Genomic DNA, 26,757 nt, shown 5'->3' on the forward strand with positions numbered 1-26,757 from the left:
TGTGGATGATCTTTTCGAGGTCATCAAAGTGGAGGAATAGTTTTATTTTAGCTATCGTCCGAAGCTGAAAGAAGCTAGCTTTTACCACGGCATTGACTTGTTTGTCAGGCAACTGAACCATCCTATCACCAACTAGGGAGCAGTCCTGAACTGCCTCATTGCAAACCGTCAGACTTTACTGGACTTTAGTTTAGTTTGGAGATACAGCGTGGAAACAGGCCCTTCGGCCACCGAGTCTGCGCCGACCAACAAAACTATATGAGTTCTATCCAATTCATTACGGACAATTTACAATAGCCAATTAACCTACGTCTATGGAATGTGGGAGGAAACCGGAGCAACCGTAGAAAACCCATGCCATCACACGGAGAACGTAGAAACAGCGTACAGACAGCACCCATAGTCAGGATCAAATCCGTGTCTCTGGCACTGTAAGGCAGCAACTCTACAGCTGTGCCACCGTGCCGCCCAAATCTTGCACTACATGTTATTCCCTTTACCCTGTGGAAGGCTTGATTGGAATCATGTATTATCATTCCCCTGACTGGTTAGCACACAACAAAAAATGCTTTTAACTGTACCTCGGTGACAATAAACTAAACTAAAGTGAATTAAACTGGGTGGAGATGTTCATGGGCAGGATGTGGTGGGAGCAGAGGATGATTGCAAAATATGAGTAAATATCACCATGTTTGCTTCTGTGTAATTTATTGTAATTGCGTGTGCATGTTTTGAAGCAGTGGTCAGGAATTGATCTGACCTCAGATGTGACCAACTAGAGATACAGTGGTAAACAGAACAAAGTATTGCCGTGTGAGATTCCGCGATCTATTGCTCCAGTTTTCTCCGGTGTCAGGTAAAAGGGAAAATTATCCCCACAATCAAATTCCCTGCATCAACCACTCTGACAGGAGAACTCCATTAAAACAAGAAAGATGGATGTTAATTTGGATGACACAAGCAACTGTGGTCTACAAGATGATTAAACCTGGAACAAAACACAATGTGCTGGAGGAACTCAGCGGGACAGGCAGCGTATGGATCGAGACCCTTCTTCAGATTAGATTACGGATCGAGACCCTTCTTCAGACTTACCAAATCAGTCGGACTAATCAACTTGGAGTAACTCAGCAAGTCAGGCAGCGTCTCTGGAGTATGAGGCCATAGAAGCATAGAAAATAGGTGCAGGAATAGGTCATTTGGACCTTCGAGTCAGCACCGCCTTTCAATATTATCATGGCTGATCGTCCAAAATCAGTACCCCGTTCCTGCTCTCTACCAATATCCTTTGATTCCGTTAGCCCTCGGAGCTAAATCTAACCCTCTTGCAAACATCTGCCAGGACAGAACACTCATTGAGACTGAGGAAGAATCAAGTGGCATCTCTGGAGGACATGGACGGGTCATGTTTTAGGGCACTGATGATCTTGAGTGTGACCCAGCTCTAGATAGAGACAAAGTGTTGGAGTAACTCAGCGGGTCAGGCAGTATCTCTAGAGAAAAAAAAGGTGACATTTTGGGTCGGAACTCTTCTTCTGAAAGTAGAGGTGTGGGGCTCATCGGATTGGCAGCCAACATAATCGCTGACTCGAAGGACCAAATTCAGGAGGGATAGACAGAAAGGGAAAGGAGGTGGGGTAGCGTTGCTGGTTAGAGAGCAGATTAACGCAATAGAAAGGAAGGACATTAGCTTTGAGGATGTGGAATCGATATGGGTAGAGCTGCGAAACACTAAGGGGCAGAAAATGCTAGTGGGAGTTGTGTACAGGCCACCTAACAGTAGTAGTGGAGTTGGGGATGGCATCAAACAGGAAATTAGAAATGCGTGCAACAAAGGTAAAACAGTTATAATGGGTGACTTCAATCACATATAGATTGGGTGAATCAAATTGGCAAGGGTGCTGAGGAAGAGGATTTCTTGGAATGTATGCGGGATAGTTTTCTAAACCAACATGTAGAGGAACCAACGAGAGAGCAGGCTATTCTAGACTGGGTATTGAGTAATGAGGAAGGGTTAGTTAGCAGTCTTGTTGTGCGTGGCCCCTTGGGCAAGAGTGACCATAATATGGTTGAGTTCTTCATTAGGATGGAGAGTGACATCGTTAATTCAGAAACAAGGGTCCTGAACTTAAAGAAAGGTAACTTTGAGGGTATGGGACGTGAATTGGCCAAGATAGACTGGCGATTGATTCTTAATGGGTTGACGGTGGATATGCAATGGAAGGCATTTAAAGACTGCATGGATGAACTACAACAATTGTTCATCCCAGTTTGGCAAAAAAATAAATCAGGGAAGGTAGTGCATCCGTGGATAACAAGGGAAATCAGGGATAGTATCAAAACAAAAGATGAAGCGTACAAATTAGCCAGAAAAAGCAGCCTACCAGAGGACTGGGAGAAATTCAGAGACCAGCAGAGGAGGACAAAGGGCTTAATTAGGAAAGGGAAAATAGATTATGAAAGAAAACTGGCAGGGAACATAAAAACTGACTGCAAAAGCTTTTATAGATATGTGAAGAGAAAAAGATTAGTTAAAACAAATGTAGGTCGCTTGCAGTCAGAAACGGGTGAATTGATCATGGGGAACAAGGACGTGGCAGACCAATTGAATAACTACTTTGGTTCTGTCTTCACTAAGGAAGACATAAATAATCTGCCGGAAATAGCAGGGGACCGGGGGTCAAATGAGATGGAGGAACTGAGTGAAATCCAGGTTAGCCGGGAAGTGGTGTTAGGTAAATTGAATGGATTAATGGTCGATAAATCCCCAGGGCCAGATAGGCTGCATCCCAGAGTTCTTAAGGAAGTAGCCCCAGAAATAGTGGATGCATTAGTGATAATTTTTCAAAACTCTTAAATTCTGGAGTAGTTCCTGAGGATTGGAGGGTAGCTAATGTAACACCACTTTTTAAAAATGGAGGGAGAGAGAAAACGGGGAATTACAGACCAGTTATAGTCTAACGTCGGTAGTGGGGAAACTGCTATACAATAATACAATACAATACAATTTATTTGGCATTTGGACCCCTTGAGGTCCAAACGAAATGACGTTTCTGCAGCCATACATTACAAAACAAAAAGACCCGAGACACAACACAATTTACACAAACATCCATCACGTCGATGTGATGGAAGGCAAAAAAACTTATCTCTCCACTGCACTCCCCCCCCCCCCCCCCCCCCCCCCGATGTCAGAGTCAAAGTCAAAGCCCCCGGCTGGCGATGGCGATTGTCCCGCGGCCATTAAAGCCACGCCGGGTGATGCAAGGTCGCACACCGGGTCTTGTTGTTAGAGCCCCCGGCGTGCGCTCGCAAAGTCCCGCGGCCATTCCAAGCCACGCGGGGCGGTGCTGTAAGGCCCCGCTCCAGCTGCTCTTCAACCCCGCAACTTGGGCGGGAGAAGTCGCCGTTGCGGAAGCCCCGAAAAGGTGGTCTCCCAGCAGGGACCCGCGGGCTCCCGGTGCCGCTGTCCGCCAGACCCGCAGTTGCAGCCCCCGAAACTCCGGGGGTCGGGTGGCAGCAGCGCTCCACCACCGCTCCACCCGCTCCGGACTTGGCCAACTCCGCGACGGAGAGGTGAGTAGTCGGCAGCTCCACAACTGGAGCCCCAGGTCGTTCCTGTTGGAGGCCGCTCCACGTTGCAGCCCCAATGACAATGGAGACCCGACAAAGAAAAGGTCGGGTCTCCCGTGCAGGGAAAGATTTTAAAGTTACCCCCTCCCCCTCAGTTATTAAAGATGGGATATCATCTGGACTTTCAGAAGGCTTTAGACAAGGTCCCACATAAGAGATTAGTATACAAACTTAAAGCACACGGTATTGGGGGTTCAGTATTGATGTGGATAGAGAACTGGCTAGCAGACAGGAAGCAAAGAGTAGGAGTAAACGGGTCCTTTTCACAATGGCAGGCAGTGACTAGTGGGGTACCACAAGGCTCAGTTCTGGGACCCCAGCTATTTACGATATATATTAATGATTTGGACGAGGGAATTGAATGCAACATCTCCAAGTTTGCGGATGACACAAAGCTGGGGGGCAGTGTTAGCTGTGAGGAGGATGTTAGGAGGCTGCAAGGTGACTTGGATAGGCTGGGTGAGTGGGCAAATGCATGGCAGATGCAGTATAATGTGGATAAATGTGAGGTTATCCACTTTGGTGGCAAAAACAGGAAAGTAGATTATTATCTGAATGGTGGCCGATTAGGAAAGGGGGAGATGCAACGAGACCTGGGTGTCATGGTACACCAGTCATTAAAAGTAGGCATGCAGGTGCAGCAGGCAGTGAAGAAGGCGAATGGTATGTTAGCATTCATAGCAAAAGGATTTGAGTAGAGGAGCAGGGAGGTTCTACTGCAGTTGTACAGGGTCTTGGTGAGACCACACCTGGAGTATTGTGTACAGTTTTGGTCTCCTAATCTGAGGAAAGACATTCTTGCCATAGAGGGAGTACAGAGAAGGTTCACCAGACTGATTCCTGGGATGTCAGGACTTTCATATGAAGAAAGACTGGATAGACTCGGTTTGTACTCGCTAGAATTTAGAAGATTGAGGGGGGATCTTATAGAAACGTACAAAATTCTTAAGGGGTTGGACAGGCTAGATGCAGGAAGATTGTTCCCGATTTTGGGGAAGTCCAGAACAAGGGGTCACAGTTTATGGATGAAGGGGAAATCTTTTAGGACCGAGATGAGGAAAACATTTTTTCACACAGAGAGTGGTGAATCTGTGGAATTCTCTCCCGCAGAAGGTAGTTGAGGCCAGTTCATTGGCTATATTTAAGAGGGAGTTAGATGTGGCCCTTGTGGCTAAAGGGATCAGGGGGTATGGCGAGAAGGCCGGTACAGGATACTGAGTTGGATGATCAGCCATGATCATATTGAATGGCGGTGCAGGCTCGAAGGGCCGAATGGCCTACTCCTGCACCTATTTTCTATGTTTCTATGTTTCTATAATCAAAGACTTGTCCCACCGTGATCATTTTGCTCCCTGCTCTCATCAGGCAGAAGATACAGAAGCTTGAAAGTGCGCACCAACAAATTCAGGAACAGCTTCTTCCCTTCTGTTATCAGACTTCCGAATCACTGTCCGATTCACTTCTACCCCATTGCGGACATTGGACTTTGTCCGTGGAACTGATGCGCTGCAGTGCTGAGAACTATATTCTGCACTTTGTATCTTCCCCTTTGCTCCACCTATTGTATTTGAGTTTGGGTTAATTGTATTTATGTATAGTAGTATTTGATTTGATTGGATAGCATGCAAAACAAAGATTTTCACTGTGCCTTGCTACACATGACAATAATAAAGTTAAACATAGAAAATAGGTGCAGGAGGAGGCCATTCGGCCCTTCGAGCCAGCACCTGCCAACTGTTGTGATCATGGCTGATCGTCCTCAATCATTAGCCTATACCTGCCTTCTCCCCATATCCCTTGATTCCACTAGCCCCTAGGCTCTATCTAACTCTCTCTTAAATCCATCCAGTGACTTGGCCTCCACTGCACTCTGTGGCAGTGAATTCCACAAATTCACAACTCTCTGGGTGAAAACGGTTTTTTCTCACCTCAGTCTTAAATGACCTCCCCTTTATTCTAAGTACATTTGGAACTCTCAGAAAGCGATCAATGCCGAGTCACTAAGATCAATTGGTTTTGAGCTCAAGGAAAGTAATTGAATAGAGAATTTCGGAAGCCATGCCACACCCTCTAGATTATGTTTTTTATATTCTGCATATGTTGTTTGAGAGATGAGTGTGTGGTTGTATGATCAGTATCGGTTTGTGGTCTCGTTGAAGAGGGACAATGTATTACTGTGGAGTAAGTTACCGGTTCTTCAGAAATTATTTTAATCTTTTTTTTAATATGCTTATTTTATTAGAAGCAATTGTACAAGAATAAAGCAATCGGCATGAGTTATACAATTTTCGTACAGCTTAATTTTTAACATCTTATAAATTGATATATAAATCAAAAAGAATAAATTGATACATAAATCGAAGAAAAGAGAAAAACGAAAAGAATGAAGAAAAAGAAGAAAGATGCAAAAAAGAGAGAATTTTTATCTTTGACCTTTAAGACGGCATATTCTGTTTCTTGGGATTGCTCGGTCCATCTCAATTCCTGTGTTTGCTGTCCCTTCTTGCAATAAACAGGCGCCTAATGCAGATTTTCATGCAGAAACATTGTCCTGCAACACAAAAATTACAAAGAACAATAAGAGCCACTTGCAAACATTAGTGTTATAGAGTTGATATCATAGTTATAGAGCACGGAAACAGACCCATCGGCCCAACTCGTCCATGCCGACCAGGATGCCCCATATCTCATTGACCTCCTCTCCCCCTACCAACCCTCACGGTCCCTCAGATCCACATCAGCCGGTCTCCTCTCCATCCACAAGTCCAACCTCCGCAGTTTTGGGGACAGAGCCTTCTCCAGGGCAGCTCCCAGGCTCTGGAACTCCCTCCCCCAACTGATCCGCAATTCCGTGTCCCTCACCATCTTCCAGTCCCGCCTCAAGACCCATCTCTTCACCTCCGCCTATCCTTAGCCCCACGTCCCCCTCCCTTTTCATCTGTGCATTAATTGCCTCATACTGTGTTTTGTATTGAATTCTGTCTTTACTTTGTGTACTAGTCATGTCTCTACTATTTATTTCATTCCCCTTACATGTTTTTCCTCTACATGCTCAATTTTTGTAAGGTGTCCTTGAGACTCTTGAAAGGCGCCCATAAATAAAATGTATTATTATTATTATTAAGATAGTCCCATTTGCCCGCGGTTGGCACTAGTCCCTCTAAACGTTTTGTGTCCATGTACCTGTCCAAATATCTTTTAAATGGTGTTGTAGTCCCTGCCCCAACTATGTCCTCCGGCAGCTCGTTCCATCTACCCACATATACCCCGAGTGATAAAGTTGCCCTCAGGTTTTTCCCTCTCACATTAAACATATGCCTTATATTTCTCAATTCCCTTTGGCTATAAAAACGCAGTGCATTCACCCACCTATTCCCATTATGATTTTATACATCTCCATAAGATTTTATAGCAACTATCAAGACTTTGAATGAGAAACAATGAAAGACTACAATAATTTTCAGAACCGGAATTAAATCATGTGCTGCAATATTTAGAATCAGTTAAAATGATTTGATGTATAAAGTACCAGACTTGATACATAAAGTACCAGATTTGATGTATAAAGTACCAGCCCCTTATCCTCCTGTGCTCCAGGGAGTCCAAGCCTGCTCAACCTCTCCCTCAAGTCCTGTCACATAATTGTAAATCGTCTCTGTATACATTCCAACTTATTGTTAGAAAGATATTTACTTAATTTTAGAATTGGAGAAGCGGAGGAATTTTAGAACTTTAGAACATTTTGGATAACAATAGAACGGAGATGAAAGGATTTATTTAGCCAGATGGTGGTGAATCTGTGGAATTTATTAGCGCAGTCAGTGGTAGAGGCCAAGACACTGTATAATTTAAAAGCGGAGAATGATAGATTCTTGATTAGTACGGATGTCAAAGATTACGGGGAGAAGGCAGGAGAATTGGTTGAGAGGGAAAATTAGGTCAGCCATGAGTGAATGTCGGAGCAGACTCGATGGGCTGAATGACCTAATTCTGCTACTATGTCTGATGATCTTATGGTCATTTTATTTTTAGCTGAATCTAATGAGGTATTCTGTTCCTGATTTATAATTTATAATTTATAAATTATAATGAGGCTCTGTTCCTGATTTATATTGAAAAGTCATGTGAAATCAGTAACGAATTTGATTAGTAAACACCAAATGGGCAAAAGCTAAAGTGCGGATGTGTGTGTCCATGGACTAGTCAGTGATCGATGGGCATGTGACACTTGTGGGCAATATCTATTTCACTGATATCATTGTCAACATCTCCCAGGAATGAAGCAGGTTACAAAGAGTTGTGGACACTGCCTAGTCCATCGCAGGAACAGACCGCCCCAACATCAAAGGAATCTGCAGGAGGCGCTGCCTCAAAAAGTCAACTAATATCATCAGTGACCCACAGCACCCTGGCCATGCTTTCATTTCATTCCTGCCATCATAAAGAAGGTACAGAAATGTGTGAACAATTATGTCCAGGTTCAGGAACAGCTTCTTTCCATCAGGCTCTTGAACACTGCACAACATCAACTAAACTGTCCTTAGTTGCACTACACACTTTGTGGATTCAACCCTCCTCCGTCAGGCAAGAGGTACAGCAACTTGTAAACGCAAGCCTCCAGATTCAGTGACACTTTCTTCCCAGCTGTTATCAGGCAACTGAACCATCCTATCACCAACTAGGGAGCAGTCCTGATCTACCTCATTGCACACCGTCAGACTTTACTGGACTTTAGTTTAGTTTGGAGATACAGCGTGGAAACAGGCCCTTTGGCCACCGAGTCTGCACTGACCAACAAAACTATATGAGTTCTATCCAATTCATTACGGACAATTTACAGTAGCCAATTAACCTACGTCTATGGAATGTGGGAGGAAACGGAGCACCCGTAGAAAACCCATGCCATCACACGGAGAACACACAAACACCGTACAGACAGCACCCATAGTCAGGATCAAATCCGTGTCTCTGGCACGGCAGCAACTCTCCAGCTGTGCCACCGTGCTGCCCAAATCTTGCACTAAACATTATTCCCTTTACCTTGTGGAGGCTTGATTGGAATCATGTATTGTCATTCCACTGACTGGTTAGCACACAACAAAAAATGCTTTTAACTGTACCTTGGTACACGGGACAATAAACTAAACTAAAGTGAACTAAACTGGGTGGAGATGTTCATGGGCAGGATGTGGTGGGAGCAGAGGGTGATTGCAAAATATGAGTAAATATCACCATGTTTGCTTCTGCGTATTTTATTGTAATGGCTTGTGCATGTTTTGAAGCAGTGGTCTGGAATTGATCTGACCTCAGATGTGACCAACTAGAGATACAGTGGTAAACAGAACAAAGTATTGGCGTGTTAGATTCCACGATCTATTGCTCCAGTTTTCTCCGGTGTCAGGTAAAAGGGAAAATTATCCCCACAATCTAATTCCCTGCATCAACCACTCTGACAGGAGAACTCCACTAAAACAAGAAAGATGGATGTTAATTTGGATGACACAAGCAACTGTGGTCTGCAAGATAATGGCCCTTGTGGTGGTAAGAGTGGTGAATCTCTGGATTTCTCTGCCACAGAAGGTAGTTGAGGCCATTTCATTGGCTATATTTAAGAGGCAGTTAGATGTGGCCCTTGTAGCTAAAGGGATCAGGGGGTATGGAGAGAAGGCAGGTACAGGATACTGAGTTGGATGATCAGCCATGATCATATTGAATGGCGGTGCAGGCTCGAAGGGCCGAATGGCCTACTCCTGCACCTATTTTCTATGTTTCTATGTTTCTACGATTGAACCTAGAACAAAATACAATGTGCTGGAGGAACTCAGCTGGACAGGCACCGTACAGATCGAGACCCTTCTTCAGATTAGATAACGGATCGAGACCCTTATTCAGACTTAACAAATCAGTCGGACTAATCAACTTGGAGTAACTCAGCAAGTCAGGCAACGTCTCTGGAGTATGAGGACAGGCAATGTTTCAGGTCATAGAGACATAGAAAATAGGTGCAGGAATAGATAATTTGGTCCTTCGAGTCAGCACTGCCTTTCAATATTATCATGGCTGATCGTCCAAAATCAGTACCCCGTTCCTGCTCTCTACCAATATCCTTTGATTCCGTTAGCCCTTGGAGCTAACCCTCTTGAAAACATCTGCCAGGACAGAACACTCCTTCAGACTGAGGAAGAGTCAAGTGGCATCTCTGGAGGACATGGACGGGTCATGTTTTAGGGCACTGATGATCTTCAGTGTGACCCAGCTCTAGATAGAGACAAAGTGCTGGAGTAACTCAGCGGGTCAGGCAGCATCTCTAGAGAAAAAATAGGTGACGTTTTGGGTCGGAACCCTTCTTCTGAAAGTAGAGGTGTGGGGCTCATCGGATTGGCAGCCAACATAATCAAAGACTTGTCCCAACCTGATCATTCATTTTTCTCCCTGCTCTCATCAGGCAGAAGATACAGAAGCTTGAAAGTGCGCACCAACAGATTCAGGAACAGCTTCTTCCCCTCTGTTATCAGGCTTCCGAATCACTGACCGATTCTCCTCTACCACATTGCGGACATTGGACTTTGTCTGTGGAACTGGTGTGCTACAGTGCTGAGAATTATATTCTGCACTATGTATCTTCCACTTTGCTCCACCTATTGTACTTGAGTTTGGGTTAATTGTATTTATGTATAGTAGTATCTGATTTGATTGGATAGCATGCAAAACAAAGTTTTTCAAAATAGGTGCAGGAGGAGGCTATTCGGCCCTTCGAGCCAGCACCGCCAACTATTGTGATCATGGCTGATCATCCTCAATCGTCCTCAATCAATAACCCGTACCTGCCTTCTCCCCATATCCCTTGATACCACTAGCCCTTTCATCGACTTTTTGGAATCATGTGATGCAGCGGTACCATAAGGATTGCTGATTTCAGTTCATGACGTGGATAGATTTACATCTCCGAATATAGATTTGAAAAATTCTCTTTTAAGGGGCCTTCTCTTCTATTTCTACTTTCCACTTTTTCTTTTTTCTTTTATTTATTTATTTTTTATATACACACTTCACGTTTTTCTACTCTCTACCATCTATTTTTCCACTTTTTCCCCGTTCTATTGTTTTCTTTTTCTTGTCTTGCTTACTTCCTTCTCATAACATAAAACTAGAGGTTGTACATAGAATGGATTACGGTATGACATAGTTGGCACCTAAAATTAGGTGCCACTGTATTGTTTTGTACTGTATTAACTTCTAATAAAATAAAAAATAAAAAAATAAAATAAAAAATGTATCTTCCACTTTGCTCCACCTATTGTACTTGAGTTTGGGTTAATTGTATTTATGTATAGTAGTATCTGATTTGATTGGATAGCATGCAAAACAAAGTTTTTCAAAATAGGTGCAGGAGGAGGCTATTCGGCCCTTCGAGCCAGCACCGCCAACAATTGTGATCATGGCTGATCGTCCTCAATCAATAACCCGTACCTGCCTTCTCCCCATATCCCTTGATTCCACTAGCCCCTAGGCTCTATCTAACTCTCTCTTAAATCCATCCAGTGACTTGGCCTCCACTGCCCTCTGTGGCAGGGAATTCCACAAATTCACAACTCTCTGGGTGAAAACGTTTTTTCTCACCTCAATCTTAAATGCCTTCCCTTTATTCTAAGCACATTTGGAACTCTCAGAAAGCGATCAATGCCGAGTCACAAAGATCAATTGGTTTTGAGCTCAAGGAAAGTAATTGAATAGAGAAGTAAGTTTCGGAAGCCATGCCACATCCTCTAGATTCTGTTTTTTTATATTCTGCATATGTTGTTTGAGAGATGAGTGTGTGGTTGTATGATCAGTATCAGTTCGTGGTCTCGTTGAAGAGGGACAATGTATTACTGTGGAGTAAGTTACCGGTTCTTCATAAATTATTTTAATCTTTTTTTTAATATGTTTATTTTATTAGAAGCAATTGTACAAGAATAAAACAATCGGCATGAGTTATACAATGTTCGTACAGCTTCATTTTTAACATCTTATAAATTGATATATAAATCGAAAAGAATAAATTGATACATAAATCGAGGAAAAGAGAAAAACGAAAAGAATGAAGAAAAAGAAGAAAGATGCAAAAAAGAGAGAATCGTTATCTTTGACCTTTAAGACGGCATATTCTGTTTCTTGGGATTGCTCGGTCCATCTCAATTCCTGTCTTTGCTGTCCCTTCTTGCAATAAACAGGCGCCTAATGCAGATTTTCATGCAGAAACATTGTCCTGCAACACAAAAATAACAAAGAACAATAAGAGCCACTTGCAAACATTAGTGTTATAGAGTTGATATCATAGTTATAGAGCACGGAAACAGACCCATCGGCCCAACTCGTCCACGCCGACCAAGATGCCCCATCTAAGATAGTCCCATTTGCCCGCGGTTGGCACTAGTCCCTCTAAACCTTTTGTGTCCATGTACCTGTCCAAATATCTTTTAAATGGTGTTGTAGTCCCTGCCCCAACTACATCCTCCAGCGGCTCATTCCATATACCCACATATACCCTGAGTGATAAAGTTGCCCCTCAGGTTTTTCCCTCTCACATTAAACATATGCCTTATATTTCTCAATTCCCTTTGGCTATAAAAACTCAGTGCATTCACCCACCTATTCCCATTATGATTTTATACACCTCCATAAGATCGCCCCTTATCCTCCTGTGCTCCAGGGAGTCCAAGCCTGCTCAACCTCTCCCTCAAGTCCTGTCACATCATTGTAAATCGTCTCTGTATACATTCCAACTTATTGTTAGAAAGATATTTTCTTCATTTTAGAATTGGAGAAGCGGAGGAATTTTAGAACTTTAGAACATTTTGGATAACAATAGAACGTAGATGAAAGGATTTATTTAGCCAGAGGGTGGTGAATCTGTGGAATTTATTAGCGCAGTCAGTGGTAGAGGCCAAGACATTGGATAATTTTAAAGCGGAGAATGATAGATTCTTGATAAGTACGGATGTCAAAGATTACGGGGAGAAGGCAGGAGAATTGGTTGAGAGGGAAAATTAGATCAGCCATGAGTGAATGTCGGAGCAGACTCGATGGGCTGAATGACCTAATTCTGCTACTATGTCTGATGATCTTATGGTCATTTTGTTTTTAGCTGAATCTAATGAGGTATTCTGTTCCTGATTTATAATTTATAATTTATAAATTATAATGAGGCTCTGGTCCTGATTTATATTGAAAAGTCATGTGAAATCAGTAACGAATTTGATTAGTAAACACCAAATGGGCAAAAGCTAAAGTGTGGATGTGTGTGTCCATGGACTAGTCAGTGATCGATGGGCATGTGACACTTGTGGGCAATATCTGTTTCACTGATATTATTGTCAACATCACCCAGGAATGAAGCAGGTTACAAAGAGTGGTGGACACTGCCTAGTCCCTCGCAGGAACAGACCGCCCCAACATCGAAAGGATCTGCAGGAGGCGCTGCCTCAAAAAGTCAACCAATAACATCAGAGACAGCACCCTGGCCATGCTTTCATTTCATTCCTGCCATCAGGAAGAAGGTACAGGAATATGTGAACAGCGATGTCCAGGTTCAGGAACAGCTTCTTTCCACCAACCATCAGGCTCTTGAACACTGCACAACATCAACTAAACTGTCCTTAGTTGCACTACTCACTTTGTGGGTTTTTGCAATGGTATTGGAGTTATTAATGGATTGCATTTTTGTTTGCTATATATTCTTTGTATGCCTTGTGTTTACAGGCCTGTTATGCTGCTGCAAATAAGAATGTTATTGTTCTGTTGTCGGTGTATATGACAACAAATGATAACACTCTTGTCCCTTAACAAGGTCAAACAACCTTCTCATCAGTTTCACCGTCGAGGAAAATCATCTATCCATATTCAGCAGAGATACTGCCTGGCCGTTGAGTCTTTAGGTCATTTTCTGATCTTAACAATGGCCAGTCCATTGTATTCAGTTTTCCCAACAACAAAGCTTGCTAGAATCAGATAGACACAAACTCAACGAGACAGACAACGTCTATGTGGTGGATAGGTGACGTTTCAGATTGGGACTCTTCTTCAGACTGGGGGAGGGGGGGGGGGGCAATGGAAGTAAGCAAATACTGGGACAAATCAGGGCCGGCAACAAATGACCTCAGTGTTCAAAAAGGAACTGCAGATGCTGGAATATTGAAGGTACACAAAATTGCTGGAGAAACTCAGCGGGTGCAGCAGCATCTATGGAGCGAAGGAAATAGGCGACGTTTCGGGCCGAAACCCTTCTTCAGACTCGATGTTGGTATTGATGGGATTGTTGTTGGCAGGGGACAGTGTGATATGACGGTGGAATATTGCTAGAATCAGAGAACTTTGCGCCTGCAGTTCATATTTTACTGAAGTGACCTCCAACTGCAAAAACTCACCCGACCACTCACTGAGCTGTTTAAGGAGAAACCCCACCCCCATCACTTTCAGCTGCTGCACATTCAGTACGGGGAGTCCAGGGAAAGATATCGGGCAGAGTTAATTAATTCATCCATGCTCTAATTTCCTCCCACGTCCCAAAGACGTGCGGGTTTGTGGTCTTCTGTAAATTGCCCCTAGTGTGTAGGGAATATCTGTACCTGCTATAATCTGCCATTGTGACCTGTATCTGACCAACTCTATGTGTGTGTAAAATGATACGGAGGTGAAAGTCAGTCTGCGGAGTGCAACTAATGTTATGTGCAAAAAGGTGCATGATTAGGGGTCACATTGGCGCAGCGGTAGAGTTGCTGCCTCACAGCGGCAGATACCCGGTTTTAATCCCGACTGACTACACGTGCTGTCTGTTCAAAGTTTATATGTTCTCCCCTTGATCGCGTGGGATCTCCAGATGCTCCAGTTTCCTCCCACACTCCAAAGACATGCAGGTTTGTAGGTTAATTGGCTTTGGTAAATTTGTAAAATGTCCCTAGTGTGTAGGATCGCGCTAGTGTAAAAGGTGATTGCTGGTCGGTGCGGACTCGGTGGGCCAAAAGTCCTGTTTCCGCGCTGTATCTAAAGTCTAATCAGACTTGGTCAAGATATGTCATTTCATCAACGCTAGGATATTCAATTCAATTCAATTCAATTCAACTTTAATGTCATTGCACAAATACTAAGTATGGGTACAACGAAATGCAGTTTTGCGTCAGTCCGTAGTAGTAGTGCATATAGGAAAAAAAAAAGAAGATACAGAATAATCAAAAATGCAGAATAATTAAACAATGGGGACGGAGGGACCGGAGAAATCTATCGGCGGGCTCCGAGTTCAGCAATGTGATGGTATAATTGTAGAAACTGTTCCTCATCCTGCTGGTACGAGACCTGTGGCTCCTGTACCGTCTCCCTGATGGGAGGAGGGCAAACAGTCCATGGTTGGGGTGGGAGGGGTCTTTAATGATCTTCCCAGCCCGTCTCAGACACCGTTTTCGGTGGAGGGCATCCATGGCAGGGAGCGGGGCACCGATGATATGCTCCGCGGTTTTCACCACCCGTTGTAGTGCCTTCCTGTCCGCAACAGTGCAGCTGCTGTACCATACCGTGAAGCAGGTGGTCAGGATGCTCTCACCAGCGGTAGAAGTTGGTCAGGATCTGGGGGGACAGGTGGGCTTTCTTGAGCCTCCTCAGGAAGTAAAGGCGCTGTTGTGCCTTTTTTGATCAGCTTGGAGGTGTTGAGGGACCAGGACAAATCCTCCGAGATGTGTACCCCGAGGAATTTGTAACTGGAGACGAGCTCCACCTCAGTCCCGTTTATATGGATGGGGGTATGACTGCCTCCTCTGACCTTCCTGAAGTCGACAATAATTTCCTTTGTCTTCTTGGAGTTGAGGACGAGGTTATTGTTGGCACACCAGGTTGTCAGGTGCTGGACCTCCTATCTGTAGGCTGAGTCATCATTGTCACTGATCAGTCCTACCACCGTGGTGTCGTCAGCAAACTTAATGATGGCGTTGGATCCGTACTTAGGGTTGCAGTCGTAGGTGAAGAGGGAGTAGAGGAGAGGGCTGAGCACAGTTCAGTGTTATAGTGGAGGAGGTGAGGTTGTTGACCCTAACAGACTGTGGTCTGTTGGTGAGGAAATCCAGTGTCCAGTTGCAGAGGGAGGTGGAGATGCCAAGTCCGCTGAGTTTGGTGATCAAGCTGGCGGGCATGACAGTGTTAAAGGCAGAGCTGAAATCAATGAACAGCAACCTGATGTAGGAATTGTTGTTGTCCAGGTGGGTCAGGGCAGAGTGTAGGGCCGCCGATATGGCGTCCTCTGTAGACCTGTTGGCCCGGTAGGCAAACTGATGGGGGTCCAGTGTGGGGGGGAGGCTGGCTTTGAGGTGAGCCAAGATCAGCCGCTCAAAGCACTTAGCAATGACAGGGGTGAGTGCCACTGGGCGGAAATCGTTGAGACTCCCTGTGGCTGACTGTTTGGGCACCGATGGTTGATGTCTTGAGGCAAGTGGGGGCAACACCCTGTGCCAGTGAGACACTTGAAGAAGACACTTGAAGAAGTGAGAAATAACATTGAGGGCAATGAGACCCTGGAATTATACTCCAAGCTTAAAGTCTTCACAGAGTGGAAGAATAAAAATGTAACAGAAGATAGACACAAAATGCAGGAGTAACTCAGCCGGTGAGGCAGCATCTCTGGAGAGAAGGAATGGGCGATGTTTTGGGGTCGAGATCCTTCTTCAGACTGATCAAAACCTTTGATTTTTTACCAGCCTCTGAAGTTCTTTCTTACGCAAAAAAGTCACAGAACCGAACTTCTTTAATAAATACGCAAGGAACTGCAGATGGTGGCTTGGAAAAAAACCCAAATGCTTGAATAACGCAGCCAGATTTCCCTATCATGGGTAAAAGACCCTGCATTCACTATAATGAGTAAACCAGGCACTTGAGGTCATTTTACGCATAGTAGATTTAGTTGAAGAGAATGGAATCCAACGCATATTAGTAGCAACATCACTTCTTCAACTGGTTATTAACAACGAAACTCATTGCACGAGCAATGTCCAATGACTGGTATGCAGTTGATCACAAGGCCTCCTTGAAGAGGAAGTGTGTTTTGGAATAAGGATCTCACTTTGTTGGCAGTATAATTCCAGCTGATGGAAGCAAACGGCAAACAAGTAAACAAACAAAGGTACACAAAATTGCTGGAGGAACTCAGCGGGTGCAGCAGCATCTATGGAGCGAAGGAAATAGGCGACGTTTCGGGCCGAAACCCTTCTTCAGACTGATAGGGGATGGGGAAAGAAAGAAGGACAAAGGGAGGAGGAGGAGGAGCCCGAGGGCGGGCGGATGGGAGGAGACAGCTAGAGGGTGAAGGAAGGGGAGGGGGGGAGGGGACAGCACGGGCTAGCCAAATTGGGAGAACTCAATGTTGATGCCAAGGGGACGCAAGGACCCCAGACGGAATATGAGGTGCTGTTCCTCCAATTTCCGCTGTTGCTCACTCTGGCAATGGAGGAGACCCAGGACAGAGAGGTCGGATTGGGAATGGGAGGGGGAGTTGAAGTGCTGAGCCACCGGGAGGTCAGGTAGGTTATTGCGGACTGAGCGGAGGTGTTCGGCGAAACGGTCGCCCAACCTACGCTTGGTCTCACCGATGTAAATCAGCTGACATCTAGAGCAGCGGATGCAGTAGATGAGGTTGGAGGAGATACAGGTGAACCTTTGTCGCACCTGGAACGACTGCTTGGGACCTTGAATGGAGTCGAGGGGGGAGGTGAAGGGACAGGTGTTGCATTTCTTGCGGTTGCAACGGAAAGTGCCCGGGGAGGGGGTGGTGCGGGAGGGAAGTGAAGAATTGACGAGGGAGTTGCGGAGGGAGCGGTCTTTGCGGAAGGCAGACATGGGGGGAGATGGGAAGATGTGGCGAGTGGTGGGGTCACGTTGGAGGTGGCGGAAATGGCGGAGGATTATGTGTTGTATTTGCCGGCTGGTGGGGTGAAAGGTGAGGACCAGAGGGACTCTGCCCTTGTTGCGTGTGCGGGGATGGGGAGAGAGAGCAGTGTTACGGGGTATGGATGGTGGCGGAGGGGATTCCCCTCCGCCACCATAGATGAGGCTCACACCAGGGTCTCATCCATACCCCGTAACACTGCTCTCTCTCCCCATCCCCGCACACGCAACAAGGGCAGAGTCCCTCTGGTCCTCACCTTTCACCCCACCAGCCGGCAAATACAACACATAATCCTCCGCCATTTCCGCCACCTCCAACGTGACCCCACCACTCGCCACATCTTCCCATCTCCCCCCATGTCTGCCTTCCGCAAAGACCGCTCCCTCCGCAACTCCCTCGTCAATTCTTCCCTTCCCTCCCGCACCACCCCCTCCCCGGGCACTTTCCGTTGCAACCGCAAGAAATGCAACACCTGTCCCTTCACCTCCCCCCTCGACTCCATTCAAGGTCCCAAGCAGTCGTTCCAGGTGCGACAAAGGTTCACCTGTATCTCCTCCAACCTCATCTACTGCATCCGCTGCTCTAGATGTCAGCTGATTTACATCGGTGAGACCAAGCGTAGGTTGGGCGACCGTTTCGCCGAACACCTCCGCTCAGTCCGCAATAACCTACCTGACCTCCCGGTGGCTCAGCACTTCAACTCCCCCTCCCATTCCCAATCCGACCTCTCTGTCCTGGGTCTCCTCCATTGCCAGAGTGAGCAACAGCGGAAATTGGAGGAACAGCACCTCATATTCCGTCTGGGGTCCTTGCGTCCCCTTGGCATCAACATTGAGTTCTCCCAATTTGGCTAGCCCGTGCTGTCCCCTCCCCCCCTCCCCTTCCTTCACCCTCTAGCTGTCTCCTCCCATCCGCCCGCCCTCGGGCTCCTCCTCCTCCTCCCTTTGTCCTTCTTTCTTTCCCCATCCCCTATCAGTCTGAAGAAGGGTTTCGGCCCGAAACGTCGCCTATTTCCTTCGCTCCATAGATGCTGCTGCACCCGCTGAGTTCCTCCAGCAATTTTGTGTACCTTCGATATTCCAGCATCTGCAGTTCCCTTTTGAACAAGTAAACAAACAAGTTAAATGCATTGAAAAATTCTCTCGATTGAAAAAGGACAGTGACAATTCGGGTTTGCTGACACAAGGAACTGCAGATGCACTAGACTTTAGAGAAACAGTGCGGAAACAGGCCCTTCGGCCCACCGAGTCCGTGCCGAACAGTGATTAACCCCTGCACTAGCACTATCCCACACACTAGTGATAGATTTTACAGAAGCCAATTTGGAGAATGAGAGGAAACGGGAGCACCCGGAGAAAACCCACGAGTTCACATGGAGAATGTACAAACTCCGTGCAGACAGTCCCCGTAGTCAAGATCGAACCCTGGTCTCTGGCGCTGTGAAATCCGAGTCTCACGTTGCGAGTTGACACAAGAGGTACCCCGAGTGAAAGACTCGTGGTTGTGTACGTGATTGCAAGTGTATGATCAAGAGTTTAACCGAGTTTCCACGGGTATGACAAGTTTGCCGTTTACTTGTCATTTCTGCGATGTTCCAAGTTAGTCTCCCGAGTAACTCTTGAGCCAATCCTGATTGAAGGTTTGTTTTAATAAGCAACAGTGTTATGTTTTAATAAGCAACAGTGATAAAGAAGACCTCTCCATCCTGTGGCTTTGTTCTAAAGATAGAATTCAGCGCGGCCGCGTCTATTGATGTGACCTACAAAAGGGAAAATGCGCGCCATCCAGTGCCAGAGCAGTTATACTTATAATTTGTTTGAAACACACAGGTTTGATATGTTTTAATTGAATTTACTGCCATGTCTGCACACTGCGGGGAAACGGGAGATCTTTGAATGTGGACGGATGTGCGCATCAGATTGTTGGGAGACGGAGCTCAGGGTTCGCCTCCTGAGCTGCTTTGGTGCCCAGGCGTGAGTTGAGGTGGAGAGAGGCTGGGGGGAGGGGGGGGGGGGTCATTAATCTGTCTGGGGTCACACGGCTCTTGGGTTAGGCTGGGATCATTCTCTGCGGGATGATCTTAGTGCGGGAGACAAGTGTAGGAGAGGTGTACTGACTGTGTGGGCAGACACTTTGGACGTGATTGCCCACCAGTCTCAAAAGCCGCTGTGTCTCCCTGTCCCTGGGATAGCAGGGGGCGATCAAACAGCACAATACCCCCCTCCCCGTCCACGCCAACACGAAGGGCAACGATCCCAAGGCTTTAGCGTCAGGAACAACTGCCATAACGCGAGAGAGATCATGCACTGTTGTAGGTCTCCTTTGCACGTCGGTGTTTCTGTCTTTCTCCACTCATTGTTGGCCCTATCTATCACCACCTCCACCTACACCCATCTGCTTCCCGGCCATGTGTGTGACCTCCTCCCTCCTCTCTCCAGCTCCCCGCCCATTGCACTGGCGAGGGGGCTTTGCACTATCTTCACGTCGGCGATGCCAGCAGGTAAGTGGCAGTCGCTCCCTTCAGTTTCCCAGGGGGTCGGGACGGGACTGGAGTTGGGAGGGAAAGGTGTGTGTGGGGGGGGGGGGGGGTTAGGTGAGCAGGAGAGTGGGGTTGTTTGCAGTTGCAGAGGGAGGGGGCAAGGGCGGTACAGTTCCCAGTCTCAGCGCCTGCCGGGGGGGGGGGGGGGGGCTGAGACGTCAGGACCAACGGGACACCGAGCCCCAGGCCCACCAGGCCCACTGCAAGCACGGAGATCCCAGAGACCCACAGCCAACAGCAACTCCAGCCCAGCCCCGCTCCAACTCCAGAGGAACCCGCTCCCGATGGGCTGCTACGGCGACAAGTGGCAGTTCGCCCATTGCCCGAGCTGCGCCCCCTCATCCGCCACCCCAAGAACAAGACGTACCTTGCACACCATCAGCTTCTGACCCTACGGGGAGCGGGTTCCTCTGGAGTTGGAGCGGGACTGGGCTGGAGTTGCTGTTGGCTGTGGGTCTCTGGGTTCTCCGTGCTTGCAGTGGGCTGGGGGTCGGTGTCCCGTTGGTCCTGACGTCTCCGGCCACCCCCCTGGGCAGGAGCTGAGACTGGGAACTGTACCGCCCTTGCCCCCTCCCTCTGCAAATGCAAACAACCTCACTCTCCTGCTCACCTAACCCCCCCCCCCCCACCTTTCCCTCCCAACTCCAGTCCCATCCCGACCCCCTGGGAAACTGAAGGGAGCGACTGCCCCGGGGCGACTGGCACCAACCCTGCTGGCATCGCCGACGAGAAGACAGTGCAAAGCCCCCACGCCGGTGCAATGCGCGGGGAGCTGGAGAGGGGAGGGAAGGGGTCACACACATGGCCGGGAAGCAGAGGGGTGTAGGTGGGGGTGGTGACAGAGAGGGCCAACAATGAGTGGAGAAAGACAGAAACACCGACGTGCAAAGGAGACCTACAACAGTGCATGATCTCTCTCGCGTTATTTCAGGTGATTGTCGCTGGGAAACTGAAGGGAGCCACAATCTGCTGCTGCCTGCCCGTTGAGTTAAAGAGTTCCCACGGTAGACTCACGATACACTAAGGTAAACGCACGGGCCACTACGTTCTTACAAAGAGTTAAAATGTTTCAATTCTTAACCACAAGAGTAAAATTGACTCGTGGAAAATTTTAAACATGTTTGATTTTTTGCAAGAGTTGACAAGTTTCACCAGTACCTACCGTTAGCGCCACGAGTCTCTAAGTTGCGTCCACGAGTTCGGTACATTAATCGTACATTATTACCACGAGTTTTAACTGGGGTACCTCTTGTGTTATCTCTCAACGTGCGACTCAGCTATGAGAGGCAGCAACACTCCCACTCCGCCACCGTGCTGCCGAATGTCTTGTGTTATAGAGACATAGAGAGGTGTGGAAACAGGCCCTTCGGCCCAACTCGCCCACACCGGCCAACAATATCCCAGCTACACTAGTCCCACTTGCCTGCGCTTGGTCCATAACCCTCCAAACCCGCCCTATCCATGTACCTGTCTAACTGTTTCTTAAACGATGGGATAGCATCAACTACCTGATCTGGCAGCTTGTTCCATACATCCACCATCCTTTGTTTGTAAAAGATACCCTTCGGGTTCCTATTAAATCTTTTCCCCTTCACCTTGAACCTATGTCCTCTGGTCCTCGATTCCCCTACTTTGGGCAAGAGACTCTGTGCATCTACCCGATCTATTCCTCTCATGATTATTTATACCTCTATAAGATCTTCCATCATCCTCCTGCGCTCCATGGAATAGGGACCCAGCCTACTCAATCTCTACCTATAGCTCACACCCTCTAGTCCTGGCAACATCCTCGTAAATATTTTATGAAACCTTTCAAACTTGACAATATCTTTCCTCTAACATAGTGCCCAAAACTGAACACATTATTCTAAATGCCGTCTCACCAACGTCTTATACAACTACAACATGACCTCCTAACTTCTATACTCAATACTCTGACTGATGAAGGCCAAAGTGCCAAAAGCCTTTTCGACCACCTTATCTACCTGCGACTCGACCTTCAACGAACCATGGTCGAGTCCCAGGTAGATGCCTCTACTCTACATATTGCAAAGATGCCTACCATTTACTGTGTAGGTAATGCCCTTGTTTGACATCCCAAAATACAACACCTCACACTTCTCTGTAATAAATTCCATCAACCATTCCTCTGCCCACCTGGCCAATCCTGCTACAATCTTTCACAATCATCTTCATTATCTGCAAAACCACAAAGTCCATTACATCCAATAGTGCTGATGAATTTGTTCATATAAGCGGACAATACCGCAGTGTATATTAGAACATTGTGTACGCAACATAAGGGTAAATATCAAACTAAATTACTCACCTCATTTACTGAGTTATTTCGGTTTCTCATGCTTTGAATATCAACAGTTGTGTCATGGACAGATGATTCTATAAAAATATCATGAAGATTTAGTGTATTTCAGAGATACAGGACAGAAACAGGCCATTCAGCCCACCGAGTCTACGCCGACCATCGATCACCTGTTCGGACTAGTTCTACATTATCCCATTTTCTCATCCACTCCCTGCACACTAGGGGCAATTTACAGAGGGTCTATTAACCTACAAACCCACACATCTTTGGGATGTGGGAGAAAAACAAAGCACTCTGAGGAAATCCAAGTGGTCACAGGGAGAACATGCAAACTCTACACAAAGTCAGCACCCGTAGTCAGGATTCAAGAGAGAGTTAGATTTATTTCTTAGGGTTAAAGGAATCAAGGGATATGGTGAAAAAGCAAGAACGGGGTACTGATTTTAGATGATCAATCATGATCACATTGAATGGCGGTGCTGGCTCGAAGGGCTGAATGGCCCACTCCTGCACCTATTGTCTATGTTTCTATGTTTCTAACCCGGTTCTCTAGCGCTGTGAGGCAGCAGCTCTACAAGCTGTCACCCTAATTTTGTTTAAATGATTTTAATCTCTCTGGGAGCTAAAGACAATATTCACTTTTATATACTCAGTTTTTAGTTAAATTACAAAATAAAATGTACAATGTATACATTACCTTTTCCTTTCTTCAATTTACTGTGATAATTATACACAATCCAGACCCATATTGGTACTATTAGGATCAGACTCAGTCGAATGAAATGATACTTGGAGGATCCTTGAAAATCACAATTGAAATGTGAATCAAAATAATGCTACAATGAATAGCAAATATAATCATGACTATTGCATGTTACATTACATTAAATAAATTAAATGCATTGTTACATGAAACATTAATCATGTATGTCGTTTAGTTTAATTTTGTTTAGAGACACAGAATAGAACCTGGTGCTTCGATCCGCAGAGTCCACGTTGACTATCGATCATCCGTTTACTCTCTCTACACACTAGAGGCAATGTGCAGGGACCAATTGAACTACAAACCTTTATGTCTTTTGGACGTGCAAGGAAACCGGAGCACCCGGAGGAAACCCACGCGGTCACAGCTAAAACATGTAATCTCCGCACAGACAATTGAAACAGAAATATATTAAAATCTAATATTTCCGATATATTGCTCTTGTGAAATATGTCAATAGGATTTTTTTCTGCAGGAATTCTATGGTAAATATTACCAATATGTCTGTAATGTAGATATGTGTAGGAAAGAACTGCAGATGGTGGTTTAAATCGAAGGCAAACACAAACTGTTGGAGTAACTCAGCGGAACAGACAGCATCTCTGGAGAGAAGGAATGGGTGACTTTTCTGGTTGGGACTCTTCTTCAGACTGATGTCAGGTAAGTGGGCAGTACAGAGATAAAATGTAGTCAGAGAGAGTAAGACTGGTAGGAGAACTGGGAAGAGGGAGGTGATGGAGAGAGAGGGAAAGCAAGGGCTACTTGAAGTTAGAGAAGTCAATGTTACTATAGATACTCCTTGATTATCACTTAATATTCTATTTCTACAAATATCTATACTTAAAGAAATGAGACAGGCCTTTCAGAGGAGAAAACCTACATTATTCTATTCATAGATCAACATTCTTACTATTCACTAAGTTTACTGTTACTGGGGTAAAGATTGGTTCCTTGTGTTATAAATGACCGCAAGATAACGTGTAAATGGGGTCAAGGAAAGAGCATTCACGTTGCAGCCCTGTTTACACCAATTTTTCCACCATCACGCACAAGAAGCACAACAAGCAGAAGGCAGACATCATTGTATGGCTGTGGCTGAACAACTTCTAATCTTGGGTGTGGACTCAATAAGTGTTGTAAATTACCGAGCTGTTTATGAGAAGTGAAACATTTCTCAAACCACTAGGGTTTACATAGAAACATAGAAACATAGAAAATAGGTGCAGGAGTAGGCCATTTGGCCCTTCGAGCCTGCACCGCCATTTAATATGATCATGGCTGATCATCCAACTCAGTATCCTGTACCTGCCTTCTCTCCATACCCCTTGATCCCTTTAGCCACAAGGACCACATCTAACTCCCTCTTAAACATAGCCAATGAACTGGCCTCGACTACCTTCTGTGGCAGAGAATTCCACAGTTTCACCACTCTCTGTGTGAAAAATGTTTTTCTCATCTCGGTCCTAAAGGAGTTCCCCTCTATCCTTAAGCTGTGACCCATTGTCCTGGACTTCCCCAACATCGGGAACAATCTTCCTGCATCTAGCCTGTCCAACCCCTTAAGAATTTTGTAAGTTTCTATAAGATCCCCCCTCAATCTCCTAAATTCTAGCGAGTACAATCCGAGTCTATCCAGTCTTTCTTCATATGAAAGTCCTGACATCCCAGGACATCCCAGGTTTATTGGAAAATCAGCTGCGTAACTGCTTCCTAAAAGACTCTTAAACACCACTATCATATCTGCCTCCACTACCACCCCTGGCAGCGTGTTCCAGGATCCCACCACCCTCTGTGTATAAGAACTCACCCTGCACATCTTTGTTAAACTTTCCCCCTTATAAACCAAAGAACAAGGAAAAATCATTATGCAAAATCAACAGTGAATCTTTTATGTAATGGTCTGTCTTGGAATGTGTTGTGCACAGAATCTGCCAACCTCATAGAGTTTAGAACATAGTACAGGCCATTCAGCCTGCAATGTCTGTGACAAACATGGAGCCAAGTTAAACCAATCTTCTCTGCCTGCACGTGAATCATATCCCTCCATTCCCTGCATATCCATATGCCTTTCTAAACATCTCTTAAATGCCACTATCATATCAGCCTCCACCACCACTACTAGCAACATGTTCCAGGCACTCACCACCCTCTGTGTAAAACAACTTGTCCCGTACATCTCCTTTAAACTTTGCCTCTCTCACCTTGAAGCTATGTCCTCTAGTCCTTGACATTTCCACTATACAGCTTTCACGTTGATTTGCTATATCTGCTTACTGGCTTCAGTAAATCATTTACTATGAAACCAAGATCTCCCAAGTCACAGAGGATTGTGTTCGGCACGGACTAGAGGGGTCGAGATGGCCTGTTTCCGTGCTGTAATTGTTATAAACGCTGTCTCCTGCCATATAATAATAAAGCACTACATTGGTTAGTAAGTAAAGTAACCAATCAACAACAATAAAAAAAAAAAATTTAAATTAAAGAAAAGAAAGAAAATGCTGGAAATATGCAGCAGGTCAGGCTCCGGAAGTGGCGGCGCTGTTGAACGGCTCTCCTGCAGTCAGTCTGTTTTTACTTTTTTGTGTTGTTTTTTTTGGTTATTAGGTTGTGTTATGTGTGGGGGGGGGGGGGGGGGGGGGGGGGGCTGAAACAGGGCTTTCTGTCTCTCCCTTCGGGGGGAATGCGACTTTTTCTTGTCATATCCCCCTTCTCTGCCTCCGTCTGCGCTGAGGCCTAATGGCGGAGCTGGCGGCCTCCAACCTGCGACCGACCTTGAGGCTCCGGAGGTAGAGCCAGCCAGGACTCACCAACGCGAGGCTGGCCGTCTTCGAGCTGTGACGCCGTTCGGGCGCTCCAGTGACTCGGCGCTCCGGTGAGGGCATCCCGGCGGGGGGCTGAGATGCTCCGGTGGCAGCGGCACGACTCGATGCTCCGGTGGGATGGCGCTCCCGTGAGGGTGGCCCAGGCTCGGGGCTGGGACGGCACTCCGGTGGCTGAGGCGGCCCGGCGCGGGGCTGAGGCGGCCCGGCGCAGTGGTAGCGGCACGACTCGAGGCTGGGACGGCGCTCCGGTAGCTGAGGCGGCGTTCTGGCGGAGACGACCTGAGTCCGGGGCTCGGCCACGGGCCAGTGGACGACATCGTCGGGAGCTCGCAGGTCACAGGCTGGTGCCTGTTTTCCGGAGCTCCCGCGGCAACAGCTTGAACCGGCCCGTTAGGCGATAGAGAGGAGCAGAATTTCATAGGAAGGAACTACAGATGCTGGTTCAAATCGAAGATAGACACAAAATGCTGAAGTAACTCAGTGGGACAGGCAGCATCTCTGGAGAGAAGGAATGGGTGACGTTTTGAGTCAAGACTTCTTCAGACTGAAAGTCAAGGGAAAGGGAAACAAGAGATATTGACAATGATGTAGAGAGATATAGAACAACTGAATGAAAGATATGCAAAAAAGTATTGATGATAAAAGAAACAGGTCATTGTTAGCTGTAGCTAGGTGAGAACAAAAAGCTGCTGTGACTTGGATGGGGAGGGACGGAGAGAGAGGGAATTCAAGGGTTACTTGAAGTTAGACAAATCAATATTCATACCCCTGGGT

The 26,757-nt window shown here is 46.2% G+C and overlaps 1 protein-coding gene across 1 annotated transcript in view; it reads right to left on the bottom strand.

Moving 5' to 3' along the window:
- LOC116980854 (tyrosine-protein phosphatase non-receptor type substrate 1-like) overlaps positions 1-26,757 on the bottom strand; it is a 171,901-nt gene that overhangs the window by 136,670 nt on the left and 8,474 nt on the right. The window contains exons 3-4 of the mRNA XM_033033474.1: positions 23,096-23,197; positions 22,405-22,472 (exon numbers count right to left, since the gene is read on the bottom strand). Of these exons, the coding sequence (XP_032889365.1) occupies positions 22,405-22,472; positions 23,096-23,197 (170 nt within the window). The remainder of the gene's footprint in view (positions 1-22,404; positions 22,473-23,095; positions 23,198-26,757) is intronic.

Source organism: Amblyraja radiata, chromosome 14 (assembly GCF_010909765.2).
Source record: "Amblyraja radiata isolate CabotCenter1 chromosome 14, sAmbRad1.1.pri, whole genome shotgun sequence".
Lineage (NCBI taxonomy): Eukaryota > Metazoa > Chordata > Chondrichthyes > Rajiformes > Rajidae > Amblyraja > Amblyraja radiata.